The sequence below is a fragment of the Trachypithecus francoisi genome, unplaced genomic scaffold (genome assembly GCF_009764315.1).
Source record: "Trachypithecus francoisi isolate TF-2019V2 unplaced genomic scaffold, Tfra_2.0 Lachesis_group21, whole genome shotgun sequence".
In the NCBI taxonomy this organism is placed as follows: Eukaryota; Metazoa; Chordata; class Mammalia; order Primates; family Cercopithecidae; genus Trachypithecus; species Trachypithecus francoisi.
The window spans coordinates 24,381,800-24,407,192 of NW_022681467.1; the positions used below are offsets into that span (position 1 = coordinate 24,381,800).

At 41.3% G+C, this 25,393-nt stretch overlaps 1 protein-coding gene across 1 annotated transcript in view; it reads right to left on the reverse strand.

Moving 5' to 3' along the window:
- Positions 1-1,529: 1,529 nt before the first annotated feature.
- TGM6 (transglutaminase 6) overlaps positions 1,530-25,393 on the reverse strand; it is a 55,793-nt gene continuing 31,929 nt past the window's right edge. The window contains exons 10-13 of the mRNA XM_033185908.1: positions 17,810-18,151; positions 4,220-4,374; positions 3,793-3,926; positions 1,530-2,852 (exon numbers count right to left, since the gene is read on the reverse strand). Coding sequence (XP_033041799.1) covers positions 2,699-2,852; positions 3,793-3,926; positions 4,220-4,374; positions 17,810-18,151 — 785 coding nt within the window. The 3' untranslated portion in view covers positions 1,530-2,698. The remainder of the gene's footprint in view (positions 2,853-3,792; positions 3,927-4,219; positions 4,375-17,809; positions 18,152-25,393) is intronic.

The following is a 25,393-nucleotide window of genomic DNA, read 5'->3' on the forward strand; positions in this document are numbered from 1 at the left end:
AGGGGGACTCAATGGAAGCAGGAGTCCTGAACCTCAGTAAAGCCCTGTTGCTGGTGTCCTTCTAAGTGCCCCATGGCCAGCCAACTCTAAGGCTTTTCTCAGTCTTGATCTACCTGTTCTGCCTTTCCTCTGTTAAGGGCATGGTCAGGGTGTTGCCCTACCAGCTGAAAGGTATTCTCTACCTGCACATTTTTCTTAGTAATTTCCAAAACCACTTTCCCACTCACACTCTCCCTTGGACTTCTAAGCTGTCTTCTGTTAATTTCTCCACCTCTCCCACTCACAAGCAGGGCTTTCTCATTGGCTGTTGAGGCAGCTTCTGCTTTCCACTGGGGCTGGAGTAACCAGTGAGGCCAGTTTTGTCCCATCAAAGTGCTAGTTGAAGGCGCCAAGGGCAAGAGCATTGTACTGGAAACAGAGCTATGTGGCAGGTGGCCCTCACCACCTTCAGCTACGTTCCCCTCCCTAAACACCTACAAGGGGACTTCAAAAGATGCATGGAAAAGTAACGTTAAAACATAAACATAAAAAGTAGAAACTTTATTTCTCAACATGAGCTCTGTCAAGTTAAAGATATTTTTGTAAACAATAATACCTGCCATTTAGTCCATCCCTAAAGAACTGAGGGTCCAAGGGATTTAACCATGTTAACACAGTCTTTTTTTTTTTTTTTTTTTTAATACAATTAACTGAAGAGAAATGGGCACCTTTAAAGATTTTGTTTTTAAGATTAGGAAACAGGCCGGGCACAGTGGCTCATGCCTGTAATCCCAACACTTTGGGAGGCCGAGACAGGAGGATCACTTGAGGTCAGGAGTTTGAGACGTGCCTGACCAATCCTGTCTCTACTAAAAATGCAAAAATTAGCTGGGCATGGTGGCACATGCTTGTAATCCCAGCTATTCAGGAGGCTGAGGAGGGAGAATTGCTTGAACTCAGGAGGCAGAGGTTGTGGTGAACTGAAATTGCACCACTGCACTCCAGCCCGGGTGACAGAGCAAGACTCTGTCTCAAAAAAAAAAAAAAAAAAAGAGATTAGGAAATAAAAGAAGTCAGATGGAGCCAAATCAGGACAGTCTGGTAGATGCTTAATGAATTCCAGTCAACACTCTCACAAAATTGCCTTTGTTTGATGAGAGGAATGAGCAGGAGCACTATTGTAGTGGAGAAGGATTCTCTGGTGAAGCTTTTCTGGGGCTTTTTCTGAAAGCTTCAGCTAACTTTATCAAAACACTCATAATAAGCAGGAGTTCTTACTCTTTGGTTCTCCAGAAAGCCAACAAGCAGAATGCTTTGAGCATCCCAAAAAACAGTTTCCATGACCTTTGTGCCTGACCAGTCCACTTTTTTTTTTTTTTTTTGAGGCAGTCTTGCTCTGTTGCCCAGGCTGGAGTGCAGTGGTGCAATCTCAGTTCACTGCAAGCTTCACCTCCTGGGTTCAAGTGATTCTCCTGCCTTAGCCTTCTGAGTAGCTGGGATTACACACCAAAACGCTTGGCTAATTTTTGTATTTTTAGTAGAGATGGGGTTTCACCATGTTGGCCAGGCAGGTCTCGATCTCCTGACCTCAAGTGATCCACCCACCTCAACCTCCCAAAGTGCTGGGATTACAGGTGTGAGCCACCACACCCGGCCGGCCGGTCCACTGTTGCTTTGACTGAACCACTTCCCCCTCCTGGTAGCCATTCCTTCGACTGTGCTTTGTCTTCAGGACTGTATTGGTAAAGCCACGTTCCATCCTGTTACAATTCTTTGAAGAAATGCTTCGGGATTTTGATCCCTTGTTTACAATTTCCACGGAAGGCTCTGTTCGTGTTTGCAGCTGATCTGGGGGCAATAGTTTTGGCACCCATTGAATGAAGCATTTTCTCAACTTTAATTGTTCAGTCAGAATTGTGTAAGCTGAGCCCGGTGAGGTGTTGGCTGTTGTTTGTGCTGTTAGTCACTGGCCCTCTTCAGATTTGGAGCTGCAGATTTTAGGGGAATGCAATCCAGTTTGGGCCCTTCCTTTATCTTCTTAGATTATCCCAGGCAGCAGTCACGCCTCAGATCCTGGGCTTGTGTCTTCACTGAGGGAAAATCTCCCTTTGCTTAAAATCTAATGCTTTTTAGGATAGGGACTTAGGAGGTATAAATGGCACACACACGGGCCTCAACTCTGCCTCTAGCTCACTCTGTGACCTCAATAAGTTTCCTTCTTCTCTGTAATGGGAGTGTTGAGGGATGGTTAGGTTCCAGCTCTTACACTTTTGGGTTCTCTGTCAGGACTGTGGGGAGGATCCTTGGCTCTTGATGTGGCCAGGACATTTGAGAAGCAAGGAGAGTCCAAGGGTCAGCCAGGGTGACGGTGAGCTGGCAGGGCGGAGTACGGCAGAACTGAGTGGGCCAGGGTTACTGTGATGCTTGGTTCTGTCAGCCTCCCAGCTATGGGGATGAGACATGAAGGTTGGAGAGGCTCCCTAGGTTCTTGCATCATCTATGGTTGTCCAAAAGTTTAAGGATTACTGAGTGCAACACTTCATTTTATAGAAGAGTAAACTGAGGCCCAGGAGGAGAAGGAACTTGCCTAAATTTACCAAGTAGGGCAGAGGTTGAAGCAGGATTAACTGAGGTCCCCTGGCTCCCATGTGGAAGAGACAAAGAATGGGCAGGAGGCAGACAGGGGCCAAATTGCCCCCTCTCAGTCTCTCATGATCCATCACTCGGCAGTGGCCACATGGATGATCACAAAACCCTTGATGTCCGGGAAGTGAGGGCTTACAAGGTCCACCTGCAACTGCCTTGGGCCACTCTTGGAGGGGGTGATGTCAAACTGGACTGAGGCCTTCTCCTGAGGCTCCAGGGTGGGCACGCTAGAGGAAAAGGAGGTAAGAAAGGCAGACTGTCAGTCCTCTTGCCATTCTGAGTCTGGCCTGCCAATCCATGGCTCCCCAAACTCCTCAGGATCAAGTTCACCTTGTGGCTTGACATACAAGACTTATCAACATGTTTCCAGGCCAGGTGCGGTGGCTCACTCCTGTAATCCCAGCACTTTGGGAGGCCGAGGCAGGTGGATCACCTGAGGTCAGGAGTACGAGACCAGCCTGACTAACATGGTGAAATCCCATCTCTACTAAAATACAAAAATTAGCTGGGAGTGGTGGTGCACACCTGTAATCCCAGCTACTCAGGAAGTCGAGACAGGAGAATTGCTTGAATCTGGGAGGGGGAGGTTGCAGTGAGCTGAGATTGCACCATTACACTCCAGCCTGGGCAACAGAGTGAGACTCTGTCTCAAAAACAAACAAACAAACAAACAAAAGCCACAAAAAAAATGTTTCCAATTTAATTTTCTCTTCTACCACCTGCACTCTTCCCATCCAGCCAGGCTAGTTTTCTGTCTGTGCCCTGAACTTCCCTCCTCTGGGCTTTCATCGGCTCTGTTCCTCCCACCTAGGATATTCCAATCCACCCAAGGCCCAAATCAAGTTCTCTTCTTCCAGGAGACCTTCCCTGACAACACCAGTGAGAGAAAATGAATGAAAGTGAGTGAATAAGTAAATGGATAAATAAGTGAAAATATGAATGAATTATGTGAGTGAATGACTGAGTGAACGAGTTATATGATTTGAGTAAATGAATCAATGAATGAAGGAATAAATAAGTGAATGCAGGCTGATATGGATAGGCTGTGGGCTGGTTCCTGGGGGGTCCAGAATCTCTCCCACACCCCCTATCCCTGGCAACTTCTCTTTGGCTCATCCATAAGGAAGGGGGCCCCATTCCCTGCCAACCCCCCAGGCTGGCACTTACTCGATGCTGAGCTGTTCCTGGAGAAAGCCGCTGCCCTCCACCATCAGTGCACAGTCCTTCACTCTTTCTAAGAGGGGGTTGACTACTGTCACTTCCACCGTAACTGCCACTCCCACCATGGCTGGGCCCAGAACCTGAAAGGGGACAACACGGATCAGCCATCGTGTCTACCCCTCCTCCCTGCAGGAAATCGATGGTCCTGGCTGAGTTAGAGGATGGATCATTAGTCATGTCCACCCCTGCCTCCGTATACCCCATTACTGAGTGCCACTATTGCATTCATCCCCTTATGTCCAACCCACTCCTCCCACCTTAGAGAGCTAAAGCTGGAGTTAAAGGCACAAAATGCCCAGCTTCTGACACTCTCCGCCAGCTCTGGGGAGTGGGTGCTGCTTGGAACAGCATGGTAGGTGCAGGCTGAGGTCACCTTGATGGTGATGAAGTCCTCTAGAGTAATGTCCTTCTCCACCAGAAGCTTCTCTCCTTTGGTGACGAGGCACATGGCAGCCAACAGGATCTTCTTGTCCTCTGTCAGGTCTTCTTTATACTTAGAGTAAGATATTGTAATTGGGATTCTCTTCTCTGGAAGGGAAAGCAGAGGTGGGAGTTGGGGCTTGGTGTCTTTCTTCAATGGCACTGGGAAGAAGGAAGGGAATGCCCAACTAATAGCTCCTTTCTCTCTGGTCCTTGCAACCATTCTGTGACAGGCTTTATTCTCCTCAGTTCTCAGATGAAGAAACCTAAGGCCCAGAGCGGGTATTTTCTTGTCCAAACTCATATAGGGAGTAAACCAAGAAATTAGGATGAGGTGGGAGTCAAATTCAGGTCAGGGAGCTACCACAATACCAGACTATTTCTCCAAGAGCCCCCAGAGATGTTTCCAAACTTTCCCTACTTATTCCAGATGGAAATCTCTCAGCCCATCAACCATTCATCCCCTCCTTCACTGTTTATTGAGCACCTATTATGTGCTAGGTGTAGAGAAGAGGAAGACCAAAGGCCTGCCTCAATCTTCCAATCCTGTGAGGCCAATTTCCCTACAACTTTTCCAAATGCCCCCCTCCATGAAGGCCCAGTCCCGGTCAGCCCCACCAACTGAGGGAAGTCTTCACTGACGCCTCCAGCCAGTGCTCTCATGCTCTCTGAGCTCCTGTGGTCCTGGCCATGTCTATCTGCCTCTCACCAGTCACAAACATCCTGCCTAGGTGTTCTGTTCTTGTAAGCATGGATCACCACAAACCTCAGTCTTTTTTTTTTGAAGACGGAGTCTTACTCTGTTGCGAGGCTGGAGCGCAGTGGTGGCATGATCTCGGTTCACTGCAACCTCCACCTCCTGAGTTCAAACGATTCTCCTGCCTCAGCCTCCTGAGTAGCTGAGACTACAGGCACATGCCACCACACCCAGCTAATTTTTGTATTCTTAGTAGAGATGGAGCTTCATCACGTTTGCCAGGATGGTCTCAATCTCTTGACCTCATGATCCGCTCACCTTGGCCTCCTAAAGTGCTGGAGTTATAGGTGTTTTTTTTTTTTTTTTTCCTGACTACTATGTATTCTTTCTTTTAGGTTCAATGTGCTCTTTCTGGTTTGCTCTCAGGCCCCCTCATTCCCTATTGTTCTACTCCCACTGCTTCCTTTATTTCTGTTTTCTTCCTGACTCTGAAGGCGTCTGAGTTTTTAACTCATGGAAAAGGTCCTTAAAGGGCTCAACATGGTTCATGCGCTCTGCTACCCCAGGGCTTTGCGTATCATAGATTCTCCTGAATGCCAGTAGGCCGATTCATGTGTTAAAGCATGATTTTTTTTTTTATGGGCTCCCTTAGTTCGGTAGGTCATTACTGGAAGAACTTTATTATAATAACAGTAATAAGTAATAATTATAGGCCAGTGCAGTGACTCACACCTGTAATCCCAGCACTTTGGGAGGCGAAGGTGGGTGGATCACCTGAGGTCAGGAGTCCGAGTCCAGTCTGACCAACATGGAGAAACCCTGTCTCTACTGAAAAAAAATTACAAAATTAGCAGGGCGTGGTGTTGTGTGCCTGTAATCCCATCTACTTGGGAGACTGAGGCAGGAGAATTTCTTGAACCCAGGAGGCGGAGGTTGCAGTGAGCTGAGACTGAGCTCCAACCTGAGCGACAGAGCAAGACTCTGTCTCAAAATAACAATAACAATAACAATAATTATTATAAATATAAAATATTATAAATTATTATTATAAATATAAAATATTATAAATTATTATTATAAATATATTATTATTATATAAAAATAAATAAAATATATTTTTATATAAATATAAAAGCTAACTTTTACTAAGGGAATAAAGTGTACTGCACTTGGAAGTGCTTTCGCAGACTGACTTGTTTAAACCTTACAACAATTCCATGAGCAGGTATTATTATTTTTATTTTATGGATTTATTATTTTATTGATAATATTATTGATAACAATATCAAACAATATCAAAAACACTGATCATAAACATCATAAATTGAATGTTCATCAGGTAGTAGGAATGATGCCAAATACTTTATATACATTATATCATTTACTCCTTGCATGGTGATAGACCATGGTTCTCCAAGTGTGGTCCTGGGACCAGCAGCATCAGCGTCACCTGGTAACTTGTTAAAAATGTAAATTCTCAGTGTCCAGCATGAAGAACCACCATATGCCACCATATGATACACATGAGCAGAACTCTGGGCATCAGCTCAGACCCTGGGAGAAAGGAGGAGAAAAGCTGCCCTTTAAAATGTTTGGATCAGGGCTTCTTGAAGTCCTTTGACTCACAGACTCCACTAACAATCTAATAAAAGCTGAGACTCCTTTCCCTAGAACAATGGTTCTCAATAGCACCGTCACTCAGCTGGACATAACTGACATTTGTAGAATATTGCATCCGACAACAGCAGGATACACATTCTTCTCAATCTCACATGGAGCATTCACAAAAATGGATCACATTCTGTGGCATAAATGACACATTAACAAGTTTAAAATAATAGAAATTACGCAATATATGCCCCCAGAACACAATGAAATCAAACTGGAAATCAACGACAGAGCTGAAAAATCTAAAATAACTAGAGATTAAACAACACACTTCTAGAAGAACACATGGGACACAGAAGAAGTCTCAAGAGAAATTTAAAAGTATTTTGAAGTAAATGAAAATGAAACTACAACTTATCAAAATTTCTGGGCGCATGCCTGTAGTCCCAGTTACTTGGGAGGCTGAGGAGGGAGAATCACCTGAGCCCGGGAAGTTGAGGCTACAGTGAGCCATGATTGTGCCACTGCACCCCAGCCTGGGTGACAGAATGAGACTGTCTGAAAAGCAAAACAAAACAAACACCCCTCCCCCAACACACACATTTGTAGGACGCAGCAAAAGCAGTGCTTAGAGAGAAGTTTATAGTATTAAATACATATGATAGAAAAGAAGAAAGATCTAAAACCAATAATCTAAATTTCTGCTTTAGGAAACTGTAAAAAGGAGAACGTGTTAAACTCATCTTAAGCAGAAGAAAAAAATAATAAAAATTAGAGCAGAAATCAGTAAAATTGAAAATCAGAGATCAATAGAGAAAATCAGCAAAATCAAAAGCTGGTTCTTTGAAAAGATCAATAAAGTCAATAAGCTTATAGCAAGGCTAACTTAGAAAAAAAAGAGAGAAGGCACAAGTTATTAATATGATAAAGGCAAGAGAGGACATCTCTCCAGATCCCATGAACACTAAAAAGATAGTAAAGGTAACAAGTTTGGGGAGTTAGGAAAAAAACAGATAGTAAAGGAATATTATGAACAACTTTATGCCCACAGGTTTGATAACCTAGATGAAAGGGACCAGTTCCTGAAAGAAAAAATCGGCTAAAATTCACATAAGAAGAAAAAGACAACCTGAATAGGCCTATATCTATTAAAAAATTGAATCAGGACTTAATAACCTTCCAAACTAGAATGCATTAAGCCCAGATGGGTTCACTGGTGAAACATACCAAGTATTTAAGAATAAAAAATTATAGCAATTCTCTACAATCTCTTCCAGAAAATGGAAGCAGAGAAATACTTCCTAATTCATTCTATGAGGCCAGCATTACCTTAATGCCAAAAACCAGTCAAAGACATTGCAGAAAAGAAAACTACAGACCAATATGAACATAGATGTAAAAATTCTCAACAAAATATTGGTAAATTGAATCAACAATGTGTAAAAAATTACATGCCATGATCAAGTGGGATTTACTCTAGGCATGTAAGGCTGGGTCAATATTAAAGTTCAATTAATATAGTCCATCAAATCAACAGGAAAAAAATAACATGATCATATCAATAGATGCAGAAAAAGAATTTGATAAAATCCAACACCCATTCCTGATAAAGCTCTTAGCAAACTAGGAATAGAGGAGGAATTTACTCAACTTGATAAAGAATATCTACAAAAAACCTACAGCAAACATTATCCTTTTTTTTTTTTTTTTTTTTGAGACGGAGTCTCGCTCTGTCGCTCAGGCTGGAGTGCAGTGGCCGGATCTCAGCTCACTGCAAGCTCCGCCTCCTGGGCTTACGCCATTCTCCTGCCTCAGCCTCCCAAGTAGCTGGGACTACAGGTGCCCGCCATCTCGCCCGGCTAGTTTTTTGTATTTTTTAGTAGAGACGGGGTTTCACTGTGTTAGCCAGGATGGTCTCGATCTCCTGACCTCGTGATCCGCCCGTCTCGGCCTCCCAAAGTGCTGGGATTACAGGCTTGAGCCACCGCGCCCGGCAGCAAATATTATCCTTAATGGTGAGAAACTGCAAGCTTTCCCATGATGATTAGGAACAAGGCAAGGATGTCCCCTCTTACTATTCCTTGTCAACATCATATTGGGAGTCCTAGCTAATGCAATAAGGTAAAACAAGGAAATAAAATGTATACCGATTGGGAAGGAAGAAATAAAACAGTCTTTGTTCACAAATGATATAATTGTCTATGTAGAAAATCCAAAAGAATTGTCAACCACAACACACAAAAAAATCCTGGAACTAATGAGTGGTTATAGCAAGGTTACAGGGTATAAGATTACTAATATACAGAAGTCAATCACTTTCCTATATACCAGCAATGAACAACTAGAAATTAAAATTAAAAAGATAATACCATTTATGTTAGCACCACCAAAAATGGAAAACGTAGGCATTAATTTAACAAAATATGTATAAGATCTACACAAGAAGAACTGTAAAACTCTGATGAAAGAACTAAATAAATGAAGAGATATTCCATGTTCATGGATAGAAAGGCTCAATATTGTCAAAATGTCAATTTTTCCTAACTTGATCTATAGATTCAAAGCAATCTGAAGAAGTTATTTTGTGGATATTGACAAACTGATTCCAAACTTTATGTGTGGGTGGGAGACAGGAATGAAGAGAAGTTGGATAATGGGTACAAGATAGTTAGAAAGGATAAGTTCTAATATTTCATAATACAGTAGGGAAATTATAGTTAACTGTGATTTGTGGTATATTTCTAAATAGCTAGAATAAACTGTAATGTTTCCAACACAAAAGATACAGATAAATGTATAAGGTGATGGATATTCCAGTTACCCTGATTTGATTGTTACGCATTCTATACATGTATGAAAATATCATGTGTACCCACAAAATATGTACTACTATGATATATCAATTAAGATTTTTTTAAAGATCCATGACATAAAAAAAGTTTATGTCAAGAGGCAAAAGATCCACAGTAGTCAACACAATTGTACAATTGTAAAATATTGAAGGAGAGGAACAAAGTTAGAGGACTGGCACTACCTGACTTCAAGATTTACTATAAAGGTACAGTAATCAAGACAGTGTGGTATTAGTGAAAGAATGGACAAAGACAGGCATACCTTATTTTACTGTGCTTCATTTTATTGTACTTTGCAGATATTGCATTTTTTACAAATTGAAGGTTTGTGGCAACCCTGAGTCAGGCAAGTCTATAAGAGCCATTTTTCCAAGAGCATGTGTTTGCTTCTATGATCAGTGATCTTTTTTTTTTTTTCTCTTTAAGACAAGGTCTTGCTCTGTCACCCAGGCTGTAGGTGCAGTGGTTTGATCATAGCTCACTGCAAACCTCCAACTCCTGGGCTCAAGCAATCCTCCTGCCTCAGCCTTCAAGTAGCTAAGACTATGGGAGCATGCCACCACACCCATCAGATATTTTTTATTTTAATTTTTGTAGAGATGGGGTTTTGCTGTGTTGCCCAAGCTGGTCTCAAACTCCTAGGTTCAAGCAATTCTCTCACTTTGACCTCCAAAAGTGATTGGGATTGGGATTACATATATGAGCCCCTGTGCCCAGCCCTTGATCAGTGATCTTTGATGCTACTATTGTAACTCTTTGCTGGCACCACAAACCATGCCCTATAAGATGTTGAACTTAATTGATAAATGTTGTGTGAGTTCTGACTGCTCCACTCACTGGCCATTTCCCCATCTCTCTCCCTTTCCTCGGGCCTCCCTATTCCCAGATACACAACAATATTTAAATTAGGCCAATTAATAAACCTACAATGGCCTCTAGGTGTTCAAGTTAATGAGAGTTACATGTCTTTCACTTTAAATCAAAAACTAGAAATGATTAAGCTTAGTGAGGAAGGCACATTTCAGAAAGCCAAGATGAGCCAAAAGCTAGGCCTCTTGTGCCAAACAGCAAGGTTTTGAATGCAAGGGAAAGTTCTTGAAGGAAATTAAAAGTGCTACTCTTGAAGGAAACTAAAAGTGACTTAGGAATTATAAGAAAGCAAAATAGCCTTATTGCTAATACGGACAAAGTTTTAGTGATCTCCATATAAGATCACACCAGCCATAACATTCCATTAAGCCAAAGCCTAATCCAGAGCAAGGCCCTAATTCTCTTCAATTCTATAAGGATTGAGAGATTTCACAGAAGACAAGTTTGAAGCTAGCACAGATTGGTTCATAAGGTTTAAGGAAAGAAGTCATCTCTATAACATAAAAGTGCAAGCTGAAGCAACAAGTGCTGATGTAGAAGCCACAGCAAGTTATCCAGACTCTAGCTAAGATCGTTGGTGAAGACAGCTACATAAAACAACAGATTTTCAATGTAGAAAAAATAATTTTATATTGGAAGAAGATGCCATCTAGGACTTTCACAGCTAGACAGAAGTCAATGCCTGGTTTCAAAGCTTCAAAGGACAGGCTGACTCTGTGCATTAAAGAGCTAATGCAGCTGGTGACTTTAAGATGAAGCCAACGCTCATTTACCATTTCTAAATCCTGGGGCCCTTAAGAATTATGCTAAATCTACTTTACCTGTGGTCCATAAAGGAACAACGAAACCAGGATGATAGCACATCTGTTTATAGCATGGTTTACTGAATATTTTAGACCAACTGTTGAGACCTACTGATCAGAAAAGAAGATTCTTGTCAAAGCATTACTGCTCATTGACAATGCACCTAGTCACTCAAGAATTCTGATGGAGGTGTACAATGAGATTAATGTTATTTTCATGTCTGTTAACATAACATCCATTCTGCAGACCATGAATCAAGGAGTAATTTTAACTTTCAAGTCTTTTTATTTAAGAAATACATTTCATAAAGCCATAGCTGCCATAGATAGTGATTCCTCTAATGGCTCTGGGTAAATTCAATTGAAAACCTTCTGGAAAAGATTCACCATTCTAGACACCATTAAGTATATTCATGATTCATGGAAGAAGGTAAAAATATCAACATTAATAGGAGTTGGAAAGAAGTTGATTCCAACTCTTATGGATGACTTTGAGGGATTCAGGATTTCAGTGCAGGAAGTCACTGATGATGTGGTGGAAATAGCAAGAGAATTAGAGTGCAGCCTAAAGATGTGACTAAATTGCTCCATCTGATGGTAAAACTTGAACAGTTGAAGAGTTGCTTCTTTTTTTTTTTTTTTTTTGAGACGGAGTCTTGCTCTGCCGCCCAGGCTGGAGTGCAGTGGCCGGCTCTCAGCTCACTGCAAGCTCCGCCTCCCGGGTTCACGCCATTCTCCTGTCTCAGCCTCCCGAGTAGCTGGGACTACAGGCGCCCGCCTCGTCGCCCGGCTAGTTTTTTGTATTTTTTAGTAGAGACGGGGTTTCACCGTTTTAGCCAGGATAGTCTCGATCTCCTGACCTCGTGATCCGCCCGTCTCGGCCTCCCAAAGTGCTGGGATTACAGGCTTGAGCCACCGCGCCCGGCCCGAAGAGTTGCTTCTTATGTGTGAGCAAAGAAAGTGTTTTTCAAAGATGGAATCTATTCCTGGTGAAGATGCTCTAAACATTGTTGAAACGGCAACAAAAGATTTTGAATGTTTTATAAACTTAGTTGATAAAGCAGTGGCAGGGTTTGAGAGGATTGACTCCAGATTTGAAAGAAGTTCTACTGTGAGTAAAATGCTGTCAAACACCATCACATACTACAGAGAAATCCTTCGTGAAAGGAAGAAAGAACTTCATTGTTGTCTTATTTTAAGAAATTGCCACAACCACCCCAACCTTTGGCAACCACTACCCTGATCAGTTAGTAGTCATCAACATTGAGGCAAGACCTTCCACCAGCAAAAATATTATAACTCAGTGAAGGTTCAGATTGTTAGCTTTTTTTTTTTTTTTGAGAAAGAGTCCCCCTTTGTTAACCAGGCTGGAGTGCAGTGGCAGGATCTCAGCTCACTGCAGCCTTGACCTCCTGGGCTCAAGTGAGCCTCTCGCCTCGCTTCTGAGTAGCTGAGACAACAGATGTATACCACCATGCCTGGCTAATTTTTTTGTTTTCTTTCTTTCTTTTTTTTTGTAGAGATGGGGTTTCACCATGTTGCCCAGGCTGGTCTTGAGCTCTTGAGCTCAAGTGATCCTTCTGCCTCAGCCTCCCAAAGTGCTGGGATTACAGGTATGCACCACCTGTGCCTGGCCCCAATTGTTAGCATTTGATAGCCATAAAGTATTTTAAAATAAAGGTCTACACTATTTTTTTAAAGGAATAGTGCTATTGCACACTTTATAGACTACAGTATAATATAAACATAACTTTTATATGCTCTGGGAAACGAAAACATTTGTGTGACTTGCTTTATTGCAATATTCCTATTATTGTGGTGGTCTGGAACCAAACCCGCAATATCTCTGAGTTATGTCTGTGGATCAATAGAATAGAAGAGAGTTCAGAAATAGACCTGCACAAATATAGTCAGTTGATCTTTGACAAAGTAGCAAAGGAAATACAATGGAGAAAAGATAGTCAACAAATGGTGCTGAAGCAACTGGATATCCACACGGGGAAAAGAAAATCTAGAGAAAGGCCTTACATTCTTTACAAAATTTACTAAACTGAATCATTGACCTAAATGTAAAATGCAAAACTACAGAACTCTTAAAGATAACATGGGAGAAAAATCTAGATGACCTGAGATTGGTAATAATTTTTTTTGAGATGGAGTCTTGCTCTATTGCCCAGGTTGGAGTGCAGTGCACATGATTTTGGCTCACTGCAAACTCCACCTCCTGGGTTCAAGCGATTCTCCTGCCTCAGCCTCCCGAGTAGCTGGGATTATAGGCACACCACCATGCCCAGCTAATTTTTGTATTTTTAGTAGAGATGGGGTTTCACCATGTTGGCCAGGCTGGTCTCAACCTCCTGACCTCATGATCCACCTGCTTCAGCCTCCCAAAGTGCTGGGATTACAGGCATGAGCCACCGTGTCCAGCCGGTAATAATTTTTTTGATACAATACCAAAGGCATGATCCATGAAAGAAAAAATTGATAAGTTGGACTTTATTAAAACTAAAATCTTTGCTCTGCAAAAACACTGTGAAGAGACTGAGAAGAGAGGACACAGACTGGGAGAAAATATTTGCAAAAGACATCGGATAAAAGACTGTTACCCAAAATACACAAAGACCTTTCAAAAACCAGCAAGGAGAAAATGAACAACCCAATTAAAACATGGGCAAAAGATCTGTACACCTCACCAAAGAAGAGATACAGATGTCAAATAAGTATATGAAAAGATGCTCAATGTCATATGTCATCAGTGAATAGTAAACTCTGATACACTATTACACACCTATTACAATGTCAATAATCCAAAACACACAACGCCGTCTGCTGGATAGAATAGGGAACAACAGGAATTCTCATATATCCCTGGTAGGAATTCAAAAGGATACAGCTACTTGGGAAGACAGTTTGTCAGTTTCTTACCAAACTAAACATACTCTTACCATAAAATCCAGCAAGTGTGCTCCTTGGTATTTATCTAAAGAATTAAAAATTCGGGCCTGCTGCGGTGGCTCATGCCTGTCATCCCAGCACCTTGGGAGGCTGAGGCAAGTGGATCATAAGGTCAGGAGATCAAGACCATCCTGGCCAACATGCTGAAACCTTGTCTCTACTAAAAATACAAAAATTAGCTAGGTGTGGTGGTGTGTGCCCGTAGTCCCAGCTACTCGGGAGGCTGAGGCAGGAGAATGGCTTGAACCCGGGAGGCAGAGATTGCAGTGACCAAGATTGCGCCACTGCACTTTAGCCTGGTGACAGAGTGAGACTCTGTCTCAAAAAAAAAAAAAAAAAAAAGAATTAAAAACTCAAGCCCACACAAAAACCTGCATAAGGATGTTTACAGCAGCTTTATTCATAATTGCCAAAACTAGGAATCAACCAAGATGTCCTTAAGTAGGTGAATGGATAAACTGTGTACATCCATATAATGGAATACTATTTTGCAATAAGAAGAAATGACCTATCAAGACACAAAAACCATAAGGGATCCTTAAATACATATTGCTAAGTGAAAGAAGCCTGTCTGAAAAAGCCTAATTATACTGTATGATTTCAACTAGATGACATTATGGAACAGGCAAAAGTGTGGAGACACTAAAAAAATCAGTGGTTACTGGGGCTTCAGGCAAGGGAAGGAGGGATGAATAGGTGGAACATGGGAATATTGGAGAGCGGGTGCAACTATTCTGTATGATAGTGGAATATTAGATACATACCATTATACGTTTGTCAAAAGCCACAGAATGCACAACACAGAGTGGACCCTAATGTAAACTATGAATTTTAGTTAATAATACTGTGTCAATATCGGCTCATTAATTGTAACAAATGTACCACACTAAAGCAAGATGTTAATAACAGAAGGAGAGGTGTGGTGGTGGGCAGGGATATGGGAACTCTCTGTACTTCCCACTGAAAGCTTTCTGAAAACCTAAAACTACTTAAAAACCCAATAATTTAAAAAATTATAGATTTTAATAGTCTATCATTTGGCCAAAGAGTTTCACTTTTTTTTTTTTTTTTTTTAGACAGAGTCTTGCTCTGTCACCCAGGCTGGAGTGCAGTGGCGAGATCTCGACTCACTGCAAGCTCCTCCTCCCGGGTTCACGCTATTCTCCTGCCTCAGACTCCCGAGTAGCTGGGACTACAGGCACCCGCCACCACGCCCAGCTAATTTTTTTGTAGTTTTAGTAGAGACAGGGTTTCACCGTGTTAGCCAGGATGGTCTTGATCTCCCAACCTTGTGATCCGCCCGCCTCGGCCTCCCAAAATGCTGGGATTACAGGCATGAGCCACTGTGCCCCGCCCAAGAATTTCACTTTTGTGATATAGTCTAACAAAAGTCCAACATCCAGAGGAAAAAAGATGATTTCTTTTTGCATCAAAATGTTTACTTGCTTGCCTGACACTCTGTAGATAAATTAAACAAAAGTTTAGTTTTATTTTTAATAGCAATAAGCTGATAACTACCTAAAAGAAGAGAAAAGATAGGTCACCATATTATTTATTTAAAGATCTATTAAATTTTATTTAAACATCTATTAAAATGATGTTTGCGAGGAGCTCATAAAAATATTTAAAATACAATGTAATATGAAAAGAGCAGGGCATTAATGACTATTTGCAATCTTTAACTAGAACTGTTGTTCAAAAAGCAAACAGGCATTAAAAATTTGGAAGTAAAATTCATTAACAGTTTGTAGGTGGGTGGCAGAATCATAGGTGATTTTTCTCTTTTGCTTTCCAAATTTTTATGAATATGTATTACTTTTAATATGAAAAAAATTGCTAAAAGCCAGAGGGAAGTGTATGTTAATTAAAATTGTATGATGAAGTGTTATTTTGTGATTTAGACTTTGTGAAAAATAAATGACAAAAAAAGCTAAAAAAGTGTGACACCTCCTTCATACATTTTCACACCCTGTGAAAATCCACAAGCTTCACTTACCAGAAACTGGCCCAGAGCAACAACTTCTTTGTTTAATTGAATCCTTAGAGTTCAGAAAGTATGTGAAAGGAGAGGGAGGCAAAGGAGAGACAGAGATGCAGAGATAGACTGAGAGACAGAGAGAGAGGAGAGATAGAGAGACAGGCGAAAAAGCCAAAAGGACAGAGACAGAGAGAGAGACAGGGAAGGAGAGACAGATGGAGAGGGAGACACAGGCAAAAAGACAGACAGACTAGGAAAAAAGTGCAAGAATAATCAAAGAGGACAGATTTAATAAATCATTCATGAAGTGCTATATGTTCAAGGATCACGAAAAAAATCCTTTAACCTCAGCCTCCTGGGTTCAAGTGAGTCTCCTGCCTCAGCCTCCTGAGTAGCTGGGACTACAGGCGTGTGCCACCACGCCCGGCTAATTTTTTGTATTTTTAGTAGAGACGAGGTTTCACTGTGTTAGCCAGGATGGTTTCGATCTCCTGACCTCGTGATCCACCCGCCTTGGCCTCCGAAAGTGCTGGGATTACAGGCGTGAGCCACCGCGCCTGACCTCGATATATTTTTTAAGAAGCAGTTGGAATAAGGTCAGTTAAAAAAATACAAAAACCTTTAAAAAGACTGAAGCCATTCTCTTCTGCTATGAAATACTAAGGATAAATTTTAGGCAAAGGTACCATTAGGCGTGTTGAGCATATTTGGTGTGGGCTCTGACCATTCCATAACCTGCAGTCAAGCAATTGCATCAGCTGAGTAAATGTGCACTGTGGTCAACATCCCTGGCCTTGAACCCTGGCTTTGCCCCTTCCTGGCCTTGGTCAGGAGTGTGTCTCTCATGCCAGACTGCGTGGATTTGGGTCCTGCAACTATGCACACTGACTGTGTGACTCTGAACTCGTGGTTTCACCGTTCTTGGTGTGAGTCTTCTCCTTTCAAAGATGGAGCTAGCACTAGTACCACGCACAAGGTGGCTGGAGGGATTATGCTGTCGCATGCAGAATTCTTGGGACAGGGCTTGGCACATGTAAGCACTTAATAAACATCTCTGGCCTGGCTCAAGCCTGTCATCCCAGTACTTTGGGAGGCCAAGGCGGACAGATCACTTGAGTCCAGCCGGGGCAACATCGCGAAACCCCTTCTCTACTAAAAATACAAAAATTATCTGGGTGTGGTGGTGCATGCCTGAAGTCCCAGCTACTCAGGAGGCTGAGGCAAGAGAATCCCTTGAATCTGGGAGGTGGAGGTTGCAGTGAGCTAAGATCACACCACTTCACTCCAGCCTGGGTGAGAGAGTAAGACTCTGTCTCAAAAAAAATTGAAAACCAAAACAAAGAAAACCATCTGTTACCAGTCCAGCCCTCTCCCACAGATCATCTGGAGCCAAATGGGCTCCAGAATTTTTTTTTTTGGATGTTAGAAAAGTAATGCATGGCATATTCCATGCATGCTGAAATACCCCCAGCATGTATTTATTTGGTGTGTAAATATTCATTCTAATTAAAACAAATAGAAACTATAAATCACATCTTCATCAGATTGCCACCAGATGCATGTGGACTTGTATTACTGTTATTATTGTTTTGCCCCTCCGAGTCTCAGTTTTCTCATCTGTACAGTGGGGACAAGAGGCAAGGCACTGAGCACAATGCCCAGGAATATCCCCTTTCTTCCTGGGGATGAATGCAGATCCTGGGAAATACCCCCGACCTCCACAACTCTCCTGAAAAAGGAGGTGGCTTGGCCTGATTCCACCAAGCCAGGGTACACTTACCTTCTTGCCGCCCCAGCCTCACGGCGTGGGATTCATGCAGGATCTCTGCCACCGGCTTGCGGGTGTAGAGGATGGTGGCACCGCTCAGGTTGACCCTCACCTGCTGGACCCGGGAGGTGAGGTTGGCCAAGCACAGGGCCAGTCTCAGGTCGTGGCCCAGCATGGGAGGCCCTAGCAGCTTGAACTTGCCAGTGATACTGGGCTTGGTGGCGGGCTCCAGGAGGTCATCATGCCAGTGACAGCGCCCCCCAGCCCTGCGGATCCAGGTTCTCCTTCCAGAGGCTTTCAGGCTGAACAACCTCTTCACCGCCTTGCTATACACCTGCCTCTCTTTCCGGGACCCTGCAGGGCATCACACAACGTTAGCAGCAGGCACCCCCTTGCTCCTTTAATTTACCATGGCTCGTGGAAGCCAAACTGGCAGTTCAAGAGCCATATACACACCGGTGCCACATGCCTTGTGTTTGATTCTCTATGTAAATAAAATTTTAAATCAGTTGCCAACAACTTCAGGTCAGGAAATTTCACATAAAAATGCAAATTTCCAGCTTCTCTGACAGCTGGGTCAAAAGCCTCATATAGTAATGATAGCTAGCACTTTTGCAGATTTGCGATGTGTACTATAGCACTTGGTGCTGTGTTTTTTTTTCTCTAGGAGGTGCTACAGAGGTATTATTATCACCTACATTTAACAGACAAGGAAGCCAAGACACGGAGAAGTAAAGTAACTCCTCAATCACACAGCTTATGTGTTAAGTGAGGGAGCTGGGACTTGAACCAGGCAGTAAAGCTCCAAATTCCATTTATGCTCCCTTACCACTCTCCACATGGCAATAATGGTCTTGAGGCAGGAGGCGGGACTTGACTCCGGAGTTGGGGCTCAAACTCAGGACTAGATTAAAGACTAATGGAAACAGGGAGGAGGCAAAAGCACTTCTCTATAAGACACGCCCACCAGTGCTATGGTAACACCCAGAACTTACTACCCCTTTTCAAGGCAATCACCTGGAAGTTAACACGCTTTTCCTAAAAATTTCTGCATAATCTGCCCCTTAATTTGCACGTAATGGAAACTGAGTGTAAATATGATTACAAAACTGTAGGGTATAACAACTTCATTCTTCTGCATGTGGATATACAGTGGTCCCAACACCATTTGCTGAAAAGACTATTTTCATTCTTTCTCCACTGAATTGTCTTGACACCCTTGTAGAAATCAATTGAACATAATTTTAAGGGCTCATTTTTGGACTCTCAGTTCAATTTCTTTGATCTATATGTCCATTCTCATGCCAATACCACACTGTCTGAGTTTCTATATATTTGTAGTACTTTTTGTCTGTCTGTTTTTGAGACAGGATCTCACTCTGTCACCTATGCTGACATACTGGGATGCTGCTATGCTGGGCATACTGCCTATGTGGTAGCCCTGGCCCACAAGGAGCATCACTTTCGCTGTTGCTGCACACTGCTCCTTTAAGAAAAGTTGCTAATACCACTGGCGCATCCTTGAATTCTTTCCTGGGTGATGCCAGGAACCCTCCTGGGCTAAGCCTGCATGCCCTAAATCAGTCTAGAGTTGAGCAATAGCAGCGCCCCCTAGAGGGAATGTACTCTCTGGTTGTCCATGATCTTCACCCTGTAATTCTCACTCACGAGGTTCTATCTGTGGGGCTCCTGTAGACATGTGAGTTTAGGGCCCCTGATACACCACTTTCCCCGCTGCTAGCACAGACCTCTCTTTTGAGCTCCAGAACAATACGAAGAACTGGACAGCACCCCCTAGGTGTCCCACAGGTGCCTCAAATCCAACCAAACCCACCAACTGCCCAGCATCATTCCTCACCCCAGCCAATGGTGCAGCCATGAGCCCAGGTGTACAAGCCAGAAGCCTGAGGGTGTTCTTGACTCTTCTCTCACCTTCATCACTCACAACAGAGCCCTCCCCAGGTCCTGCTGAGCATCCTCCTTAGGCTCTGGAATCTGTCCTCTTCTCTCATCTCTCTTCCCCCATCAGATCACCATACAAACAACCTCACCATGAGGTCAGCGTGTGAACTTTTATTACTGTTTTCATTACTCTGTCCCTGCAAGCTTCAGTTTTCCTCTCTGTAAAGTGGGGACAAGAGGCCCACAGGCAAGGCACTGAGCATGATAATCAAGAATGTCCCCTCCCTTCCTGGGAATGTAGGATCCATCCCGTTCCAGTTCTGTTTCCACTCTGATGATTCCAAAATCCAATTCTGATGGTTCCCCTTCCCTACCTGAAACCTGTGGCATGTGTTCTTCACACCACTCTCCCCAAAAGGTACCCTGATACTGTTGACCCTGGTCAGATCACTTGGTGATCGCTTGGTGTTGCTGTGGACACCAAGGTTCTTTAACACTCCATGTTTTATTATTAAAATGTATGTGAATTCTGCTACTGCACAATATATTTTTACTATGACAATGTTTCATTTCCCTGCCGAAAAATTTAATGCCACCTTCTCATGGAGGCCTTCTCTGATCACCTGATTTTTTAAACAGCTTTATTGTGATACAATTCCATAACATACAATTCACCCATTTTAAGAGTGCAATTCAATGTTTCTTAGTATGTTCACAGAATTGTGCACCCATCACCACAATCTAATTTTCGAACGTTTTGGTCACTCCCCCTAAAAAAATTCTGTAACCATCAGGAGTCATTTCCCATTCCTCCCCACCCCAACCCCAGCCCTAGGCAACCACTAATTTAATTCATAATTTGCCTATTCTGGACATTTCATATAAAGGGAATCATACAACATGTAGTCTTTTGTGAAATTTTTTCCACTTAACATAATGTTTTCAAGGTTCGTTCATGTCGTAGCATGTATCAGTACTGAATTCCTTTTTATTTCTGACTAGTATTCCATCAGATGGATATACACTTTATTTATCATTGATGGGTACTTGGGCTGTTTCTACCTTTTATCTATTTTAAATAATGTTTCTATAAATATTCATGTAAAGTTTTTGTGTGGGTGTTTGTTTTCATTTCTCTTGGACACGTAGCTGGGAGTGCAATTGCCGGGTCACAGTAACACCATGTTTAACATTTTGAGAAGCTGTCAAAGTGTTTCCCAAAGTGGCTGCGCAATTGCAAACTCCCACCAGCAATGTATGAGTGTTTCAATTTCTCCACATCTTCACCAACACTAATTGTCTGTCTTTTTGATGACAGTAGATCTAGTGGATGTGAAGTGGCATCTCATTGTGGTTTTGACATGCATGTTCCTAATGACTTAATGATGTTAAGCATGTTTTTCTGTGCTTATTGGCCATTTATGTATGGTCCTTGGGGAGATGTTCATTCACATCCTTTGCCATTTTAAAATTGGATTATTTATTTATTTATTTTGTAGAGATGGAGTCTTGCTATGTTGCCCAGCTGGTCTTGAACTCCTAACCTCAAGTGCTCCTCCCGCCTTAGCCTCTCAAGGTGCTAGGATGGGCCAAGCATGGTGACTCATGCCTGTAATCCTAGCACCTTGAGAGGCCAAGGTGGGAGAAGCACTTGGCCTTTCCAGTGCTCTTAAATTATTTTTTTAATGGTTGAGTTGTAAGAGTGACATATATATATATATATAATTTTTTTTTCAAGGTAAGAGTACTTTATCCATTCAATACATGATTTGCAAATATTCTCTCCTGTTCCATGGGCTATCTTTCCACTTTCCTGATGGTACTGTTTGCAGGACAAGTTTTTAACTTTGGTAAAGTCCAATTTTCTCCCTTGTTACTTGTGCTTTTGGTGTTGTATCTGAAAAGTCTTGGTCTAATCCAAGATTATGAAGATTTACTCCTGTTTTCTTCCAAAAATTTTATAGTTTTAGCTCTAACATATAAGTCTATAAAGCATTTTGAGGAATTTTTGTGTATCACATGAGATAGGAGGCCAACTTCATTCTTTTTCTTTTCCTTTTTAAAATTTTTCATGTGATCAGTGAGGTATAACAACTTCATTCTTTTGCATGTGGATATACAGTGGTCCCAACACCATTTGCTAAAAAGACTATTCTTATTCTTTCTCCATTGAATTGTCTTGACACTCTTGTAGAATCAATTGAACATAATTTTAAGGGCTTATTTTTGGACTCTCAGTTCAATTTCTTTGATCTATATGTCCATTCTCATGCCAGTATCACACTGTCTGGGTTACTATATATTTGTTGTAATTTTGTTTGTCTGTTTATTTTTGAGACAGAATCTCACTCTGCCACCCAGGCTGGAGTACAGTGGTACAATCATGGCTCATTGCAACCTCAACCTTCCAGGCTCAAGCAATCCTCCCACCTCAGCCTCCTGAGTAGCTGGTAGCCATGCCACCACAATCTGCTAATTTAAAAAATTTTTTTGTAGAGATGAGGTCTTCCATGTTGCCCAGCTGGCCTGAAAGGAGATTTCCTGACCTGGAGGGAGTCTCCTGACTTAGCCTCCTAAAGTGCTGGGATCACAGACATAAGCCACCATGCCTGGTTGCAGTAAGTTTTGAATTTGGGAAGTATGAGCCCTCCAACTTCTTTTTCAAGACTGTTTGGGCTATTTGGAGTCCCCTTGCATTTCCAAATGAATTTAATGATCAGGTTGCTAATTTTGGGAAAAAAACTCAGCTGTAATTTTGATAGGATTTTGTTGAGTCTGTAGATCAATTTTGAGAGTCTTGCAATTTTAACAATATAAACCCTTTCAATCCATGAAAATGGGATGCCTTTTCATTTATTTATATCATTAATTTCTTTCAACAATGTTTTGTAGTTTTAGCATACAAGTCTTGCTCTTCTTTTGTTGAATTTATTCCTAAGTATTTTATTCTTTTTGATACTATTGTAAATGGATTTATTTTCTTAATTTCATTTTTGGATTATTCATTGCTAGTATCTAGAAACATGATTAATTTTTGTATATTGATCTTGTGTTCTGCAAACTTGCTGAACTTGTTTATCATTTCTAATAGCTTTTTAATGGATTCCTTAGGATTTTATATATACAAGATTATGTTGTGTGCAAATAGAAATAGTTTTATATCTTTCTAATTTGGAAATTTCTCTATTTCCATTTCTTCTTTCTCTCCCTCCCTCCCTCCCTTCTTTTCTCTTCTTCATATTTTAAAAATTGTGATAAAATACACAACATAAAATTTACCGTCTTAACCATTTTTAATTGTACACTTCTGTGTCACTAAGTACATTCTTATTGTTGTGTAACCATCACTGCCATCTATCCAGAGCTCTTTTCATCTTGATTGAAACTCTGTACCTGTTAAACAATAATGCCCATTCTCCCCAGATCTTAGCCCCTGACAACCACCATCCTACTTTCTGTCTCTATGAGTCTGGCTAATCTAAGTACTTCATAGATATAAGCAGCATCATAGAATATTTGTTCTTTTATGTCTGGTTTATTTCACTTAGCATAATGTCCTCAAGTTTCATCTGTGTTCCAGCATTTGTTGATATTTTCTTTCTTTTTAAGGCTAAATAATATTCCATTGTATGTATATACCACATTTTGTTTGTTCATTCATTCAATGATGGACACTTGGGTTGCTTTCATCTTTTGGCCATTTTGATGAGATCGGGCGCATTCAGGGTGGTATAGCCGTAGATATTTTGGCTACTTTGAATAATGCTGCTCTGAACATGGGTGTACAAATGTCTCTTCAAGGTCCTGCTTTCAATTCTTTTGGGTATATACCCAGAAGTTGAATTGCTGTATTGTATGATAATTCTATTTTTGATATTCTGAGAAATAGCCATATTATTTTCCACAGTGGCAGCACCATTTTACATTCTCAACTCCCACCAATTCCACTCTCTCCACATTCCTTCTAACACTTTTTTATTTGATAGTAGCCATCTTAGTAGGTATGAGGTGGTATCTCATTGCAGATTTAATTTGCATTTCCCTAAAGATTAGTGATTTTGAACATCTTTTTATGTGTTTATTGGACATTTGTATATCTTCTCTGGAGAATGGCTACTCAAGCCCTTTGCCTATTTTTTAATTAAGCTATTTGGTTTTTGTTGTTGAGTTATAGGAGTTTTTAATATATTCTGGATAGTAGTCCCCTATCAGAAATATCATTTGCAAATATTTCCTCTCATTCTCTGAATTGCCTTTTCATTCTCTTGAATGTATCCTTTGATGAACTGACATTTTAAATTTTGATGTAGTCCAATTTATATATTTTTTGTTGTTGCCTATGCTTTTGGCAACATATTCAAGACATCAGTGCCAAATCCAACATCATGAAATTTTTCTCCTATGTTTTTTTCTAAGAGTTTTATAATTTTAGCTCTCACGTTTAGACCTTTGATCCATTTTCAGTTAATTTTTCTTTTCTTTTCTTTTTTTTTTGAGACGGAGTCTCGCTCTGTCACCCGGACTGGAGTGCAGTGGCCGGATCTCAGCTCACTGCAAGCTCCGCCTCCCGGGTTTACGCCATTCTCCTGCCTCAGCCTCCCGAGTAGCTGGGACTACAGGCGCCAGCCACCTCGCCCGGCTAGCTTTTTGTATTTTTTAGTAGAGACGGGGTTTCACCGTGTTAGCCAGGATGGTCTCGAACTCCTGACCTCATGATCCGCCCGTCTCGGCCTCCCAAAGTGCTGGGATTACAGGCTTGAGCCACCGCGCCCGGCCCAGTTAATTTTTCTATATAATGCAAGAGTCTAACTTCATTCAGTCTTTTGCACATAGATATACAGTTTTCCCAACACAATTTTAAAAAAGATATCTATTTCTTTTTCTTGCTTAATTTCCTTGGTTAGCACTTCCATCAAAATAATGAATCAATGTGGCAAAAAAGGACATCTTGGTCTTGCCCTGCTTTTGGGGTGCAAGTGTTCAACCTTTCACTATTAAATATCATTTTAGCTGTGGCTTTTTTATGGGTGACTACGTCTATTCTTAATTTGCTGAATGTTTTTTCTTTTTAATCATAAAGGGGTATGAGAATTTGTCAAATGCTTTTTCTGCATCTATTGAGATGATCGTGTGGTTTTGTCCTTTTTTCTATTGATACAGTGTATTATATTAGCTGATTTTCAATGTTAAACCCATTTTGCATTCCTGGGATAAATCCCACTTACTCATAGCATATAATCTTTTTTATATGTTGCTGAATTCAGTTTATCAGTCAACTGAATTCATTTCATATTCATGAATTTTTGCTTTCATTATTGATTTTTGCTTTCACATTCATAAGGGAGATAGATATATAGTTTTCTTTTCTTCTGATGTTGTCATCTGGTTTTGGTATCAGGATAATACTGACTTCATAGAATGAGTTGAGAGGTATTCCCTCATTTTCTAATTTTTGGAATAATTCATGAATAATTGACATTAGTTCTTTTAATATTTGGTAGAATTCACCAGTGACATAATCTGGGCCTGATTATTTCTTTGTGGGAAGTTTTCATATTAGTAGTTCAATATGAACTGTTACTAGTTCTTTACTTGTTGTGAATCTATTCAGATTTTCTACTTCTTTTTGAGATAGTTTTGGTAAGTTGTGTCTTTCTAGAAATTTACCCATTTAATCTAAAGTTATCTAATATG